The 16,589-nt window shown below is 35.6% G+C and overlaps 1 protein-coding gene across 1 annotated transcript; it reads left to right on the top strand.

The window, feature by feature from the left end:
- Positions 1 to 1,785: 1,785 nt before the first annotated feature.
- On the top strand, positions 1,786 to 16,098 carry LOC126629049 (uncharacterized). Its single transcript, XM_050298946.1, has 2 exons — positions 1,786 to 2,114; positions 15,525 to 16,098. The coding sequence occupies exons 1-2, from the start codon at positions 1,796 to 1,798 to the stop codon at positions 15,542 to 15,544; spliced, it is 339 nt and encodes a 112-aa protein (XP_050154903.1). The 5' UTR covers positions 1,786 to 1,795; the 3' UTR covers positions 15,545 to 16,098.
- The last annotated feature ends 491 nt before the right edge of the window (positions 16,099 to 16,589 follow it).

Raw genomic sequence — 16,589 nt, 5'->3', positions numbered from 1 at the left:
TACCAAAAGGTTCGTGATCGGTTTGGTATGGATTTAGAAAATTTCGATATTATCAGTTTGGGAATTTTCAGGTATGAGATCAGGATTTTTTTGGTTTGGTTTGAGATTTTCGGGAAAATTTTCCAACCCTACTAAAATCTTGTCATACATGGGAGATAATTGCACAATGGTTCAATATCAGTGAACATTTTCTTAACATACTAGTCTCTCTGAAACCACTCACACTCAAGGAGAACGCGCCCCTTAAGATACGTAGTGTTAGTTATTTTCTTTCTCATACAGACTTTTACTGCATTCATCTATGTGAAATATATTATGATTTGATACATTTTTGAAATATAAAATATAAAATTTATTAAACTAACTGTATTATGATTAAATTCAACAACAATTGCATATATTTTCATAATAAGGGCACACCTCTTATTAAATTAAATTGACATTTAAGCCATTTTTAATAAATAATTTCTTTAGGCGGCCATATAAAGTCAATGGCAAGTCAAGTCTCACCAGGTTGACTTTTTAGAGGAACCCATGTGAATATTAAAAAAGGAAAACTAATGAAAAGGGTTTGAAAACTTTGAGTTTTAATTATAAAGACAAAATAAAGAGTAAAGTGAATAGTACCAGGTTTGACTTTTTAGTATAAAAATGTGGTTTTTCGTTAAAGTGAACAGTACCGTGGGCTTTTCGTTAAAACTCCCTATTAAAAAGCCTTCAATTTTTTAGCCCATTACACGTCAATTTTGTCAACAACGTGTCAATTTTCATTTGGAGTCTAGGACCCATTAATTTTGTATACAACACGTCACATTACTAATTCTCTTTATCCACATTGCTTGTTTGGAGGTGGATTCTCTACTCTCTCATTTCCATACTCTTCCCATCTCTTTCTGTTTATATGATCACAGTGAAGTTACGTCAATATTTTATATTGATTTTTTTTATAAAAATAACAAAACAACAAGTAATAGGAATATAAAATGTTGACGTGGCTGAACCGTAACCACACAAAACAGGAGGGGAGGGAAAGAGTATGGAAATGGGAGGGCAGACAATCCACCTCCTACTTATTTTTTCTCATGGAAACGGGAGGGTAGACAATCCACCTCCTACTTGTTTTTTCTTCTATATTTTCTGATTTACCTAAGTAATGATGCCCGATTGAAAAAAAAGATTTCAATGCGTCAATCACACGACTTAGTACACAAAATGTAATAAAATCAGTTAAATTGTTTTTCTTCAAATTTTAAACTAATTGTATTATTACATTTAATACAAGAATTCAATACACTGAATAATTTCTCCACGACTAATAGAGCAACAGCAAGTCATCTAATACAACAATTCAATACACTCCATTATGAAGTTCTCATTGACGTGTGCCATTACAAACAGCCGGCCGAAAGATTTTTGGAAAACTAGCTAGCTAAAATATCGACTTACAGTGAATAAATATTCACAAACATATATAGTGTTCAAATCTAAAAAATATCACGATCAATTTCAACAATTAAGATGTTAAAAATAATTTTTTTCCAAGATTTTTGGTTGGTACCTAACTCATACATCTGTGGAAAATATACTAGACTTTTTAGCCCCTATCAAAAATAAAGCAAAAGAGTAATGTTAAGATACTCCGTCACTTACACAGACGCAAGTGGGTGATCTTATGACCCCTTATGTACATAGCATTATTGATCATCTATAAAAAGGAGTGGTCTCTACTGCTAAAATTCAACAGGAGCAACAAAAAAGGAATTCAAACGACAAAGGAAAAATATCAGGAAAAATCATGAGGGCAGGAGGTTCATTAGCCGTGATCATATGCTTGTTATGGTGTGGTGTTTGGGAGGTGGTTCCGATCGCGAAGTCAGACACAACTCCGAGCCAGTGTAAGGAGGAGGTGGACCGTATGCGTCAAAATTGCCGGAAAGCGCTACTTCCAGGACGTAATCCTTCTGCATACTGCTGCCAAATTGTTAGGGCTGCTCATGTTGAGTGTATCTGCCCTCATGTCACCCCCAAGCTGGCCAATAATATCCCTCAAAGACGTACAACTATGCAGATGAAAACTTGTGGAAGAAGTGTCCCTCGCAACTTCAAGTGTGGGAGTGAGTTCTCTCCACATTAATCCCTATCTGATCCATATTCGCTAGTTAATTTAAACTACATTAATTCTTTTATGTGCTTATCCTTTGCTTTCATTTGCAGGCATCACCACCCAGGAGTAGCATCAATCCCACAAAATAATTATATTTAAAGAATAAAACGTCTCTTTTTATTAGCTAGCTTTCTTCCTAGCTAAATGATGAATTAATTTACATGTAATTTAGATTCTCAAGGGAATAGGCGAGTTTTACGGGGGAGAATAAGGGAAGAACTCAGAAACTGTAATAATCCAAAAAAAAAAATTTCTCTACACAATTTTTTTAAAGACGAATTGGAGTGTAAAATATACCAAAAAAAATATTGGGTGTGGAGATTATTAAAAAGAATGAATATTAAAGCGGTATATTGAACCGCTATGTAAAGTGATGGTCTGAATACTTCTCGTATATTGCATTGCCAAAGTTAGAGTATAATATATACACAACTAAAGTCGACTAATTATCTCTACAAGAATGCCTAGGAAATCGCATCCCTCTTTTAATGGGATTTCACATCAATTACCTTAGGTAAACATATTATCCATTATATTACACGATCCTTTCTCAATATAGATAAAATTATTGGGTTAGAATAAAATTTTTCTTTTGTTCTATATATACTCGTATCAAAGTTCCAACCACAAGTTTATTAAGGTATTCAATTGTATTTAGGGATAACCAGGTTGCAAAGTCCATCACAATATAAGAGCCCTCTCGAATTTCAATCCAGATAACAATCCTTGAAATCTATTCATACAAAATGAGAAAAAGAAAATGGAAACAGAAAATGACAAGACACAAAAAACTAAAGTGGTTGTCCTCTCCGGATCAACATAATTTGATTTAGTTAGCAAAAATGTTACTTTTATTATTAATAAAGATGAAATCCACATGTGCTGACAGACTCCACTTCTATTAGATAGATGTTACAAATGATGATACAAATAAGTGGTAAGTATAACATTACTCTTTAGTTAGGTTGTTTGATAATATTTCGTTTTTAATTTTTAAATTTTAATTTTTAGTTTTTTTTTATTTAAAAAAAAACTTGAATTCCATCATAGACAAGGTATCCAATTACACAATGGTTCATGAGCTGTTGATATGTAGAATTTCATAAAAATCAAGAAACAACCAACCTGAAGAGAAAGGAACAATGGTCACTGTGTCATGGGAGCCACCATTGGTGTCTAGGTAAGTCGCCCGTATTCGAAAAGAGGGAAGGTGGGAGAACGATAAAAAGTAAAGGGAAGGGGGAGGAGAAGAACGATAAAAGGTGGAGGGGTATTGTGGGCTTCGACGATATTGCAGAAGTCCGACCAGAGCTTGGATTGGATTCATAGGAGCCGATGGAGGGGTTGTAATGTTACTGCCCGTAGCTGGGTTTTGGATTTTGGTTTTTATTTAATTTAAGGGCAAATTTGTATGGCAGACAAAATTTTAAAATTGGGGTTTTTTTTTTATTTTTTATTTTATTTTTTTAATCATAACTGAAATTTCCATTACTGTTAAAATTGGATTTAGAGATAAGATTGTTAGATCAAGGTTTTTTTTTTTTTTTTGAGCAAGTACGATATTCATTAAGCAACATAGAATATGTACATACTGCTCAATGCGCCTTGATAAAAACATTGTCGGGGCTTTTAACCCGGTTTAAGAAAAATAGTGTCCCGCACAAACAGTAAACCTATCCTCACATAAACAATAGAACAACTAAAATTACAAACCCTCCTCAACTAAAATGTCATGTATCAAATCTGGAGGCTCCTCAAACCACACAAACTCCAGAGGGCTACTAAGGCCCATCCGAGCAAGTCGATGCGCCACCTCGTTTCCTTCTCACTAAACATGACTGACCCTCTCGTTTGGCATTCCTGCAAGAAAGCACCATAAATCGTTGACTATAGACCCTAAGGGGGAAGAATCATCCCCTTGTCCCTCCATAGCAGCCATCACCAAGCTAGCATCGCTTTCAAAAGTAATTTGACATTCCTCCGACCAACAATGTTGTACCAGCAGCACCACCTGACGTGCAGCCATGAACTCCGTGCGGATTGCAGAGGCTGATCTCACAAAGAGACCTGTAGCAGTTACCGTGAAGTACCCCAAATGGTTTTGTATCACCATCCAAATCCCCCCCCCAAGGACCCGACTTCGATACAATTATACATTGAAAAACACTTCAAACTCAATAATTTCGAAATACGTAAAAACTAATCATTTTGTATCAAAAGAAGGAAACCAAAAAAATCAGGCTTATAAGTTGATAGATGATGAGTTTTGTTTTCCTTCTTTCTGAACTTTTAAAGTGTTTTTTTATATAAATTGTGAGGTGTTTGTTCTTATTTACTAACCCAATCAATATGGGACTAAAAAAATATTGATCTTTTCGAGTCTTTAATTGATATGTATAAGCAATGAATAAGCACTAAACTAAACCTATTGCTAACACGTCATATGATTTGCAAATTGGTCTATGCATTACTCTTTGTTGAATGTTCAACTTGAATTGGAATGGATGTTTAAAAACTACGACCCATTTAGATACTAGCTACTGATTAAAACGAAAAGACTTTTTAGCAAAAATGGTCCATGAGATTTGCATAACGCATCACTTTGGTCCCTGAGATTGAAAATCAATAGAAATGGTCCCTGAGATTGTCCACCATCCATTATTTTGGTCATTCTGTTAAAAACTCTGCTAAGTGTCCTGGAGCTTTTAGCCAAAAGTTTGGGCAATTTTCAAAGCTTCATAATGCAATCGTTTATTAACCAAATTTGACCCATAATATATAAAAATAAAGATAAAAAAGTGTAGAACAAGATTATACCTATTTGGAAGCCCAATGGTTGATGGAGATGGCCAGAAAATAGCCTGAAATGTGACTGGTCTGCTGGAAAACTGGAAAACTCGCCAGAAACTGGGTAAATTTTAAACGTTCATAACTTCTTCAATACTCAATGAAATCGAGTGACTCAAAAAATAAAATCATACTTCTCAACGAGACAAAGAGAATGGTACATTACTCAACGGCTAACTCGCCATGGTTTGGCCGAAAAAGGCTCAAAAGTAGCTATCTTGGTCTCGAGTTAGCCACTTTCGACCCGTTTACCGGCGAAACCATGACTAATTAGCCATCAAAAAATGCACCATTTTCTTCATCTCGTTGAGAAGTATGATTTTCATTTTTGAATCACTCAATTTCGTTAAGTATTGAATAAGTTATGAACGTTTAAAGTTTCCCCAGTGATGAAGGGGATCGAACACCATCAATCGTCAATGAAGGAAGGTGAAATTGGAGAGCGAAGAGGGAGGAAGCCCAGCGGTGAGGCTTGAAAACAAGAGCAAGTAGGTTTCATTATTATTTTAAATTATTTTATTAATAAAAATCATTGAGTAAAATCATAAATATCCACCTTAGCTGACATGGTATTTTTTTAATAGATGTGGATGTTCATCTCAATTGCCACATAAGATGGTATAAAATTATGATATATTTAGATGGTAAGAATAGTATTACTCTTATATGTTTGTTCCCAATGTTTTCAATATGTTCTAGTACTTTATAATTTATTTGTCAGTTTATTTTGCAATTTATGTATTAGAGTACAATTATATATTTATCTACATAGAAGTCATTTATTTATATGTTATATAACAAATTTAGTTAAAATTAAAAAAAATCGCTCAGGCCCCCACCTAGTCTCCCTAAGCGCTAAGCTCCTACTCACCGTCCAACTAACGCTTAGCGCATTTTAGAGCCTTAATATATATTTCACGTAAAATTGATGTGTTAAGACAAAAGACATTGGGATTTGTAATTAGTGATTGCCCCTTAATATATATTTCACGTAAAATTGATGTGTTAAGACAAAAGATATTGTGGATTTGTAATTAGTGATTGCCGTGAAATTTTCCATTTTATTGGGGTTTGAAATTTTCCATTTTATTGGGGTTTGAATAACATTGCAAAAATTCTACTACGAGGTGAACACGTTACATTTATATTACAGGCGGTGACATTTCTGCTCCCCTAAAACCATTTAGGCCGGCTAGATGAAGTCAATGGCAAGTCTCTCCAGGTTAACATCGTAGGACCCATGACATGCATGAATAATAAGGAGGCAGATTAAGGTGCACTTCCCATCCCCTCTTATTTGTGTGGTCACGGTTAAGCCACATCAACATTTTATATTCATGTTGTTTTTTGTCTTATTATCTCTATAAAAAAATCAATATAAAATGTTGACATAACTTAACTATGATCGTACAAATAAAAGGGAATGAGAAGAGTACCATAATGCCTCCGAATATTAAAAGCCTTCAATTTTTTAGGCCATTGCACGTCAATTTTGTGTACGACGCGTCAATTTTAATTTGGAGCCTATTACCCGTCAATTTTTCCTATAGCATGTGACATTACTAATTTCCTATTCCACATTGCTGAATGTGCGACTAAGAGAGGAACAAGAAGTCATCTCGCACATTTTCTCTTCCACATGAATACAGCAATTGAACAAATCATAGTCTTGCGTACACTCATTGCCGGCCAAAAGATTTATGGAACACTGGTTAGCTAAAATGATTAGAAATTAAGTTTTGATTAATATAAAATATTGCCGATACAGTGATTAAATATTTAAATATTGACAATATAACGATTAATTTCAACATTTGGGATTTAAAAACGATCATTACGGTGTCATAATATTAACCCAAAAAGTTTTATTGGGTCATTTCGTCGAACACCTAGTAGGCACTTGTCAATTCTTGCCAAGGGCAACCTAGGTGATAGGCGATTGGTCACTGCCACGATTAATTCTTAAACATTTAAAAAATAATAAAGGGTGTCACTTACTTAGGCAGCCACCTAGATCGCAACTTTCACATAGGCAGGAAATAGATAACTTCCATTTTACATTTTATTTTTTCAATAAGTTGTAAAAAACTTGTTGGATAATTGAATGAACTCTTCCCATCTCTTTCTGTTTATATGGTCACAGTGAAGTTACGTCAATATTTTATATTGATTTTTTTATAAAAAGAACAAAACAACAAGTAATAGGAATATAAAATGTTGACATGGCTGAACCGTGACCACACAAAACATTAGGGGAGGGGAAGAGTATGGAAATGGGAGGGCAGACAATCCACCTCCTACTTATTTTTTCTCATGGAAATGGAATGACAGACAATCCACCTCCTATTTGTTTTTTCTCCTATATTTTCTGATTTACCTAAGTAATGATGCCCGATTGAAAAAAAAGATTTCAATGCGTCAATCACACGACTTAGTACACAAAATGTAATAAAATCAGTTAAATTGTTTTTCTTCAAATTTTAAACTAATTGTATCATTACATTTAATACAAGAATTCAATACACTGAAGAATTTCTCCACGACTAATAGAGCAACAGCAAGTCATCTAATACAACAATTCAATACACTCCATTATGAAGTTCTCATTGACGTGTGCCATTACAAACAGCCGGCCGAAAGATTTTTGGAAAACTAGCTAGCTAAAATATCGACTTACAGTGAATAAATATTCACAAACATATATAGTGTTCAAATCTAAAAAATATCACGATCAATTTCAACAATTAAGATTTTAAAAATAATTTTTTTCCAAGATTTTTGGTTGGTACCTAACTCATACATCTGTGGAAAATATACTAGACTTTTTAGCCCCTATCGAAAATAAAGCAAAAGAGTAATGTTAAGATACTCCGTCACTTACACAGACGCAAGTGGGTGATCTTATGACCCTTTATGTACATAGCATTATTGATCATCTATAAAAAGGAGTAGTCTCTACTGCTAAAATGCAACAGGAGCAACAAAAAAGGAATTCAAACCACAAAGGAAAAATATCAGGGAAAATCATGAGGGCAGGAGGTTCATTGGCCGTGATCACATGCTTGTTATGGTGTGGTGTTTGGGAGGTGGTTTCGATCGCGAAGTCAGACACAACTCCGAGCCAGTGTAAGGAGGAGGTGGACCGTATGCGTCAAAATTGCCGGACAGCGCTACTTCCAGGATGTAATCCTAACTACGACCCATTTAGATACTAGCTTGTGATTAAAACGAAAATTAACAACCAAACACAAATTCGTAAAAATTGAAAAGAATAAACGTGCAAATAGTACTTCTAACTCATGGCTCCTCGTTAATTTTAAACAAGAAAAACCACCACTGCAAGTCAAACTTTTTTATCATTTGGCCATATAAATTTATATTTTTATGAAAAGAAATTTAAAAAAATTGGAAAGTCACAACTCCGAGCCAGTGTAAGGAGGAGGTGGACGTATGCGTCAAAATTGCCGGACAGCGCTACTTCCAGGACGTAATCCTTCTGCATACTGCTGCCAAATTGTTAGGGCTGCTCATGTTGAGTGTATCTGCCCTCATGTCACCCCCAAGCTGGCCAATAATATCCCTCAAAGACGTACAATTATGCAGATGAAAGCTTGTGGAAGAAGTGTCCCTCGCAACTTCAAGTGTGGGAGTGAGTTCTCTCCACATTAATCCCTATCTGATCCATATTTGCTAGTTAATTTAAACTACATTAATTCTTTTATGTGCTTATCCTTTGCTTTCATTTGCAGGCATCACCACCCAGGAGTAGCATCAATCCCACAAAATAATTATATTTAAAGAATAAAACGTCTATTTTTATTAGCTAGCTTTCTTCCTAGCTAAATGATGAATTAATTTACATGTAATTTAGATTCTGAAGGGAATCGGCGAGTTTTACGGGGGAGAATAAGGGAAGAACTCCGAAACTGTAATAATCCAGAAAAAAAAATTCTCTCTACACAATTTTTTTAAAGACGAATTGGAGTGTAAAATATACCAAAAAAATATTGGGTGTGGAGATTATTAAAAAGCGGTATATTGAACCGCTATGTAAAGTGATGGTCTGAATACTTTTCGTATATTGCATTGCCAAAGTAAGAGTATAATATATACACAACTAAAGTCAACTAATTATCTCTACAAGAATGCCTAGGAAATCGCATCCCTCTTTTAATGGGATTTCACATCAATTACTTTAGGTAAACACATTATCCGGTATATTACACGATCCTTTCTCAATAGAGATAAAATTATTGGGTTAGAATAAAATTTTTCTTTTGTTCTATATATACTCGTATCAAAGTTCCAACCACAAGTTTATTAAGGTTTTCAATTGTATTTAGGGATAACCAGGTTGCAAAGTCCATCACAATATAAGAGCCCTCTGGAATTTCAGTCCAGATAACAATCCTTGAAATCTATTCATACAAAATGAGAAAAAGAAAATGGAAACAGAAAATGACAACACACAAAAAACTAAAGTGGTTGTCCTCTCCGAATCAACATAATTTGATTTAGTTAGCAAAAATGTTACTTTTATTATCTACTTGTATCATTTCTCTAATAGAGATGAAATCCACATGTGCTGACAGACTCCACTTCTATTAGATAGATGTTGCAAATGATGATACAACTAAGTGGTAAGTATAACATTACTCTTTAGTGAGGTTGTTTGATAATATTTCGTTTTTAATTTTTAAATTTTAATTTTTAGTTTTTTTTATTTAAAAAAAAAAACGAATTCCATGATAGACAAGGTATCCAGTGGCGGATCCACAGTGGGGTCAATGGGGTCGCACGACCCCTTGGAAGCCATGGAAACAACCTTAGAGACCCATTGGAGCTACTGGTGCGACCCCTTGGAGCTGCTGGTGAGACCCCTTGGCTGCACACCAAGTGTTCGACGAAAGGTTTGAAAGAACCAAGGATGCTGTCAAGTTCAAGGTTCGGTGCTCCAAGTACCTTACACACTTTGTGTGTTGGGATCTCCACCTCGATGTATGGTGCCCGTCGGTCCCTGTAACTTTGGTGGTAACTCGTCCACGGAGCCTTACATTGCTGCCCATCACATCATCCTTGCTCACGCCACTGCTGTGAAGCTATATAAAGAGAGATATCAGGTTATACTTATAGAAACCACCTTCATCTCTATTCAAAGTTCAAAACTCATTGAAGGAATCTTGATAAAGTTTGTTTTGAATGTCATCTTGCAGGTAGAGCAAAATGGAGAGATCGGGATCGTCCTTGCTACTAAGTATTTTAAGCCATATTCTAATTCACAGGAAAATCAAACTGCAGCAAAGAGACTGTTTGATTTTTATCTAGGATGGTCTGTATAACCACTAATGATAACTTTGAGAAGTCCATTAATTAATTTAATTTCATTAGCAGTTGATTAATTTTAGCTTCTTGTTAAATTTGCATTAGGTTTATGGGACCGTTGGTATTTGGAAATTACCCACAAAGCATGAGAGAGATGGTGAAGGAAAGGCTGCCCACATTTTCCGCCGAAGAGAAATCTCTTGTCAGGACCTTCGAACAAGGATTTTGGAGTAGTTGGTCGCGCTATCCTACCAAGACTCGATGAAATGACGATATGCATGCCGTTTCTGTTAAAAAAAAATTGCGCGCTACGCGCGCGCTATCCTTATTGACCCCCCAAACATTATTTCCTGGATCCGCCACTGAAGGTATCCAATGACACCATGGTTCATGAGCTGTTGATATGTAGAATTTCATAAAAATCAAGAAACAACCAACCTGAAGAGAAAGGAACAGTGGTCGCTGTGTCATGGGAGCCACCATTGGTGTCTAGGTAAGTCGCCCGAATTCGAAAAGAGGGAAGGTGGGAGAACGATAAAAAGTAAAGGGAAGGGGGAGGAGAAGAACGATAAAAGGTGGAGGGGTATTGTGGGCTTCGACGATATTGAAGAAGTCCGACCAGAGCTTGGATTGGATTCATAAGAGCCGATGGAGGGGTTGTAATGTTATTGCCCGTAGCTGGGTTTTGGATTTTGGTTTTTATTTAATTTAAGGGCAAATTTGTATGGCAGACAAAATTTTAAAATTGGTTTTTTTTTTTTATATTTTATCATAACTGAAATTTCCGTTACTGTTAAAATTGGGTTTAGAGATAAGATTGTTAGATCAAGGTTTTTTTATTTTTTTGAGCAAGTACGATATTCATTAAGCAATATAGAATATGTACATACTGCTCATTGCGCCTCGATAAAAACATTGTCAGGGCTTTTAACCCGGTTTAAGAAAAAGAGCGTCCCGCACAAACAGTAAACCTATCCTCACATAAACAATAGAACAACTAAAATTACAAACCCTCCTTGACTAAAATGTCATGTATCAAATCCGGAGGCTCCTCAAACAACACAAACTCCAGAGGGCTACTAAGGCCCATCCGAGCAAGTCGATGCGCCGCCTTGTTTCCTTCTCGCTAAACATGACTGACCCTCTCGTTTGGCATTCCTGCAAAAAAGCACCTCAAATCGTTGACTATAGACCCTAAGGGGGAAGAATCATCCCTTTGTCCCTCCATAGCAGCCATCACCAAGCTAGCATCGCTTTCAAAAGTAATTTGACAATCCTCCGGCCAACAATGTTGTACCAGCAGCAGCACCGCCTTACGTGCAGCCATGAACTCCGTGCGGATTGCAGAGGCTGGTCTCACAAAGAGACCTGTAGCAGTTACCGTGAAGTACCCCAAATGGTTTTGTATCACCATCCGAATCCCCCCCCCCCAAGGACCCGACTTCGATAAGATTATACATAGAAAAACATTTTAAACTCAATAATTTCGAAATACGTAAAAACTAATCATTTTGTATCAAAATAAGGAAACCAAAAAATCGGGCTTATAAGTTGATAGATAATGAGGTTTCTTTTCCTTCTTTCTGAACTTTTAAAGTGTTTTTTTATATAAATTGTGAGGCGTTTGTTCTTATTTACTAACCCAATCAATATGGGACTAAAAAAATATTGATCTTTTCGAATCTTTAATTGATATGTATAAGCAATTAATAAGCACTGAATTAAACCTATTTCTGACACGTCGTATGATTTGCAAATTAGTCTATTCATTACTCTTTGTTGAATGTTCAACTTGAACTGGAATGGATGTTTAAAAACCACGACCCATTTAGATACTAGCTAGTGATTAAAATGAAAATACTTTTTAGCCAAAATGGTCCCTGAAATTTGCATAACACATCACTTTGGTCCATGAGATTGAAAATCAATAGAAATGGTCCCTGAGATTGTCCACCATCCATTATTTTGGTCATTCCGTTAAAAACTCTATAAAGTGTCCTGGAGCTTTTGGCCAAAAGTTATGGCAATTTTTAAAGCTTCATAACTCAATCGTTTCTTAACCAAATTTGACCCATAATATATCAAAATGAAGATAAAAAAAGTGTAGAACAAGATTATACCTATTTGGAAGCCCAATGGTTGACGGCGATGGCCAGAAAATAGCCTAAAAGGTGACTGATCCGCGGGAAAATTGAAAAACTCGCCATAAACTGGGTAAACTTTAAACGTTCATAACTTCTTCAATACTCAACGAAATCGAGTGACTCAAAAAAATAAATCATACTTCTCAATGAGACAAAAAGAATGGTACATTACTCACCAGCTAACTCGCCATGGTTTGGCCGAAAAAAGGCTCAAAAGTAGCTATCTTGGTCTCGAGTTAGCCACTTTCGACCCGTTTACCGGCCAAACCACGACTAATTAGCCATCTAAAAAGGCATCATTCTCTTCATCTTGTTGAGAAGTATGATTTTCGTTTTTGAATCACTCAATTTCGTTAAGTATTGAAGAAGTTATGAACGTTTAAAGTTTACCCAGTAATGAAGGGGATCAAGCACCATCAATCGTCAATGAAGGAAGGTGAAATTGGAGAGTGAAGAGGGAGGAAGCCCAGCGGTAAGGTTTGAAAACAGGAGCAAGTAGGTTTCATTATTATTTTTAATTATTTTATTAATAAAAATCATTGAGTAAAATCGTAAATATCCACCTTAGCTGACATGGTATTTTTTTAACTGATGTGGATGTTCATCTCAATTGCCACATAAGATGGTATAAAATTATGATATATTTAGATGGTAAGAATAGTATTACTCTTATATGTTTGTTCCCAATGTTTTCAATATGTTCTAGTACTTTATAATTCATATGTCAATTTATTTTACAATTTATGTATTAGAGTACAATTATATATTTGTCTACATAGAAGTCATTTATTTATATGTTATATAATACATTTAGTTAAAATTAAAAAAATCGCTCAGGCTCCCGCCTAGTCTCCCTAAGCGCTAAGCTCCTACTCACCGTCCAACTAACGCTTAGCGCATTTTAGAGCCTTAATATATAATTCACGTAAATTTGATGTGTTAAGACAAAAGACATTGTGGATTTGTAATTAGTGATTGCCGTGAAATTTTCCATTTTCTTGGGGTTTGAAATTTTCCATTTTATTAGGGTTTGAATAACATTGCAAAAATTCTACAACGAGGTGAACAAGTTACAATTATATTACAGGCGGTGACATTTCTTCATCTAGAATCCTAATCCCCCCCCCCCCCCCCCAAAGTACCTCCTCTCCCCTCAAGAATTTGTAAAACCATTTAGGCCGGCTAGATGAAGTCAATGGCAAGTCTCTCTGAATTTGTAAAACCATTTAGGCCGGCAAGATGAAGGCCCCGTTTGGGATTGATGTGATTTTAAAAAAAAGCTACTGTGAAAAAAAGCTGAGGGTCATTTTTGTGTTTGGTAAACTGAAAAAAATGGCTTATTTTGGAAGCTGCTGTGAGAATAAGCTGAAAATCAAAGGAAAAGCTGAAGCTGCTATTTGCTGCTTTGAAAAAAAAACAGTTTTTTCAAAGCACACGGAGCTACAGTGCTCCTTTAATGAAAAGACACACTATCATCCTACTTTTTTTTTTTCAAAAGCACTTTCACAAAAAAGTTTACCAAACACTCTACTGGCTTTATTTCACAGCCGCTTATTCTCACAGCAGCTTTTTTTCAAAGCACAGCAATACCAAACCAGCCCGAAGTCAATGGCAAGTCTCTCCAGGTTAACTTCATATATTAAGGAGGCAGATTGTCTGACCTCCTGTTATGGTGCACTTCCCACCCCCTCCTATTTGTGCGGTCACGGTTAAGCTATGTCGAACATTTTATATTTTTGTTACTTTTTGTCGTATTATCTCTATAAAAAAATAATATAAAATGTTGACATGGCTTAACTATGACCCCACAAATAAAAAGGGATGGGAAGGGTACCATAATGCCTCCTAATATTAAAAGCCTTCAATTTTTTAGGCCATTGCACGTCAATTTTGTGTATGACGCGTCAATTTTCATTTGGAGCCTTTTACCCGTCAATTTTTCCTATAGCATGTGACATTACTAATTTCCTTTTTCCACATTGCTGAATGTGCGACTAAGAGAGGAACAAGAAGTCGTCTCGCACATTTTCTCTTCCATATGAATACAGCAATTGAACAGATCATAGTCTTGCGTACACTCATTGCCGGCCAAAAGATTTATGGAACACTTGTTAGCGAAAATGATTAGAAGTTAAGTTTTGATTAATATAAAATATTGCCGATACAGTGATTAAATATTCAAATATCAACAATATAACGATTAATTTCAACATTTGAGATTTAAAAACGATCATTACGGTGTCATAATATTAACCCAAAAAGTTTTATTGGGTCATTTCGTCGAACACCTAGTAGGCACTTGTCAATTCTTGTCATGGGCAGCCTAGGTGATAGGCGATTGGCCACTGCCACGATTAATTCTTAAACGTTTGAAAAATAATAAAGGGTGCCTAGACTTACATAGGCACCCACCTAGATCGCAACATTCACATAGGCAGGAAATAGATAACTTCCATTTTACATTTTATATTTTCAATAAGTTGTAAGAAATTTGTTGGATAATTGAATGAACTCTTTATGACCCCATCTATAAAAAGGGTTAGTCTCCACTGCTAAAATGCACAAGAGCAACAAAGAAGGACCTCAAACAATAAAGGAAAAATATCAGGGAAAATCATGAGGGCAGCAGGCTCATTGGCCGTGATCATATGCTTGTTATGGTGTGGTGTTTGGGAGGTCGTTCCGATGGCGAAGGCGGACACGTCGCCGAGCCAGTGTAAGCAGGAGGTGGGCCGTCTCCGTGATGAATGCAGGAGCGCTATACTTCCAGGACGTAATCCTTCTGCGCTCTGCTGCCAAATTGTTAGGGCTGCTCATTTTGAGTGTGTGTGCCCTTATGTCACCCCCAAGGTGGCCAATTTGATCCCCGTCGGACGTACAATTAAGCAGATTGAAGGTTGTGGAAGAAGTGTCCCTCGCAACTTCAAGTGTGGGAGTGAGTTCTATCCACATCTAATCTCTATCTGATCCATGTTAGATAATTAATTTAAACTACATTAATTATTTTATGTGCTTAATAAATCTTTCTCCTTTGTTTTCATTTGCAGGCATCACCACCCCACCATGAGCGTCAATCCCACAAGAACAAGTAATCGTAAAGAATAAAACGTCCCTTTTTATTAGCTAGCTTTCTTGCTAGCTAAATGATGAATTAATTTACATGCAATTTAAATTATGAAGGGATGTACGTACCCATGTTTATGTAATAAAGAGTGAGACTAAATGAGACAGATATGTATTACTTTTAAAAGTCGTTTGATAATTATTTTGTTTTAGGTTTTAATTTAAAAAAAAAATTGAATTTTTGTTTAGTAACTACTTTCAGTTTTCTAAAAAATGAAAACTGAAAACCAAAAGTAAAAACTCAAGGAAGAGGTTTTTAGTTTTCATTTTTTTTAAAAGAAATAATTGAAAATAGTTACCATACAATATTTCTGTTTTCAAAAAACTAAAAAACAAAATTATCAAACGGCCCCATAAATAAGTCAAATTCTATTGATCCGGAGGGGACACCACTTTGTTTTCTGTGTCTACCATTTTCTATTTCCATTTCCATTTTCTCATTTGTACGACTGTTCCTAAATACAATTGAAAACCTTAATAGACTTGTGGTTTGAACTTTGATACGAGTATATACAGAACAACATGACAAAAGGAAATTTCCTTTGAACTCAATAGTTTTCTCTCTACACCCAATATTTTTGGTATATTTTTATATTCCAATTATGTCTTAAAAGAATTGGGTGTAAAGAGAAAATTGTTAAAGGCCAAATCGGATAAATGGTCCTCGTGGTCATAAGGTATTCGGAAGATAGCCCATGTGGTTTAAAAATTCAGATTTAAACCCTTGTGGTGAAACCTGTTAGGATTTATGCCCACATTGAAACTTCTGTTTGTTACTCCGTTAGTAGCAAGTGCCACCCTTCTCTTTCTCTCTTTTCCATCTTCATCTTCCTTTCTTTCTTCTATCTCTGCAACCTGCCGAACCAAAAATAGAACCAACGTGACAACTTCATCTTCCCAATCGGTCGATTCGATTCCCCATCTTAAATAGAAGCTATGGAAGCTACTCATTCTTCCACTCTCTCTGCCCAAACCCGTAGCCATCTCCT

The sequence above is a fragment of the Malus sylvestris genome, chromosome 7 (assembly GCF_916048215.2).
Source record: "Malus sylvestris chromosome 7, drMalSylv7.2, whole genome shotgun sequence".
NCBI lineage: Eukaryota > Viridiplantae > Streptophyta > Magnoliopsida > Rosales > Rosaceae > Malus > Malus sylvestris.
This window is presented reverse-complemented; position numbering and strand designations above follow the sequence as displayed.

Bases quoted from the DNA above. Each gene is read 5' to 3' on its own strand.
- LOC126629049 (XM_050298946.1), top strand. From the start codon at position 1,796: ATGAGGGCAGGAGGTTCATTAGCCGTGATCATATGCTTGTTATGGTGT. The intron at 2,115-15,524 runs GTGAGTTCTCTC...TTTCATTTGCAG, and splicing joins TCGCAACTTCAAGTGTGGGA to GCATCACCACCCCACCATGA.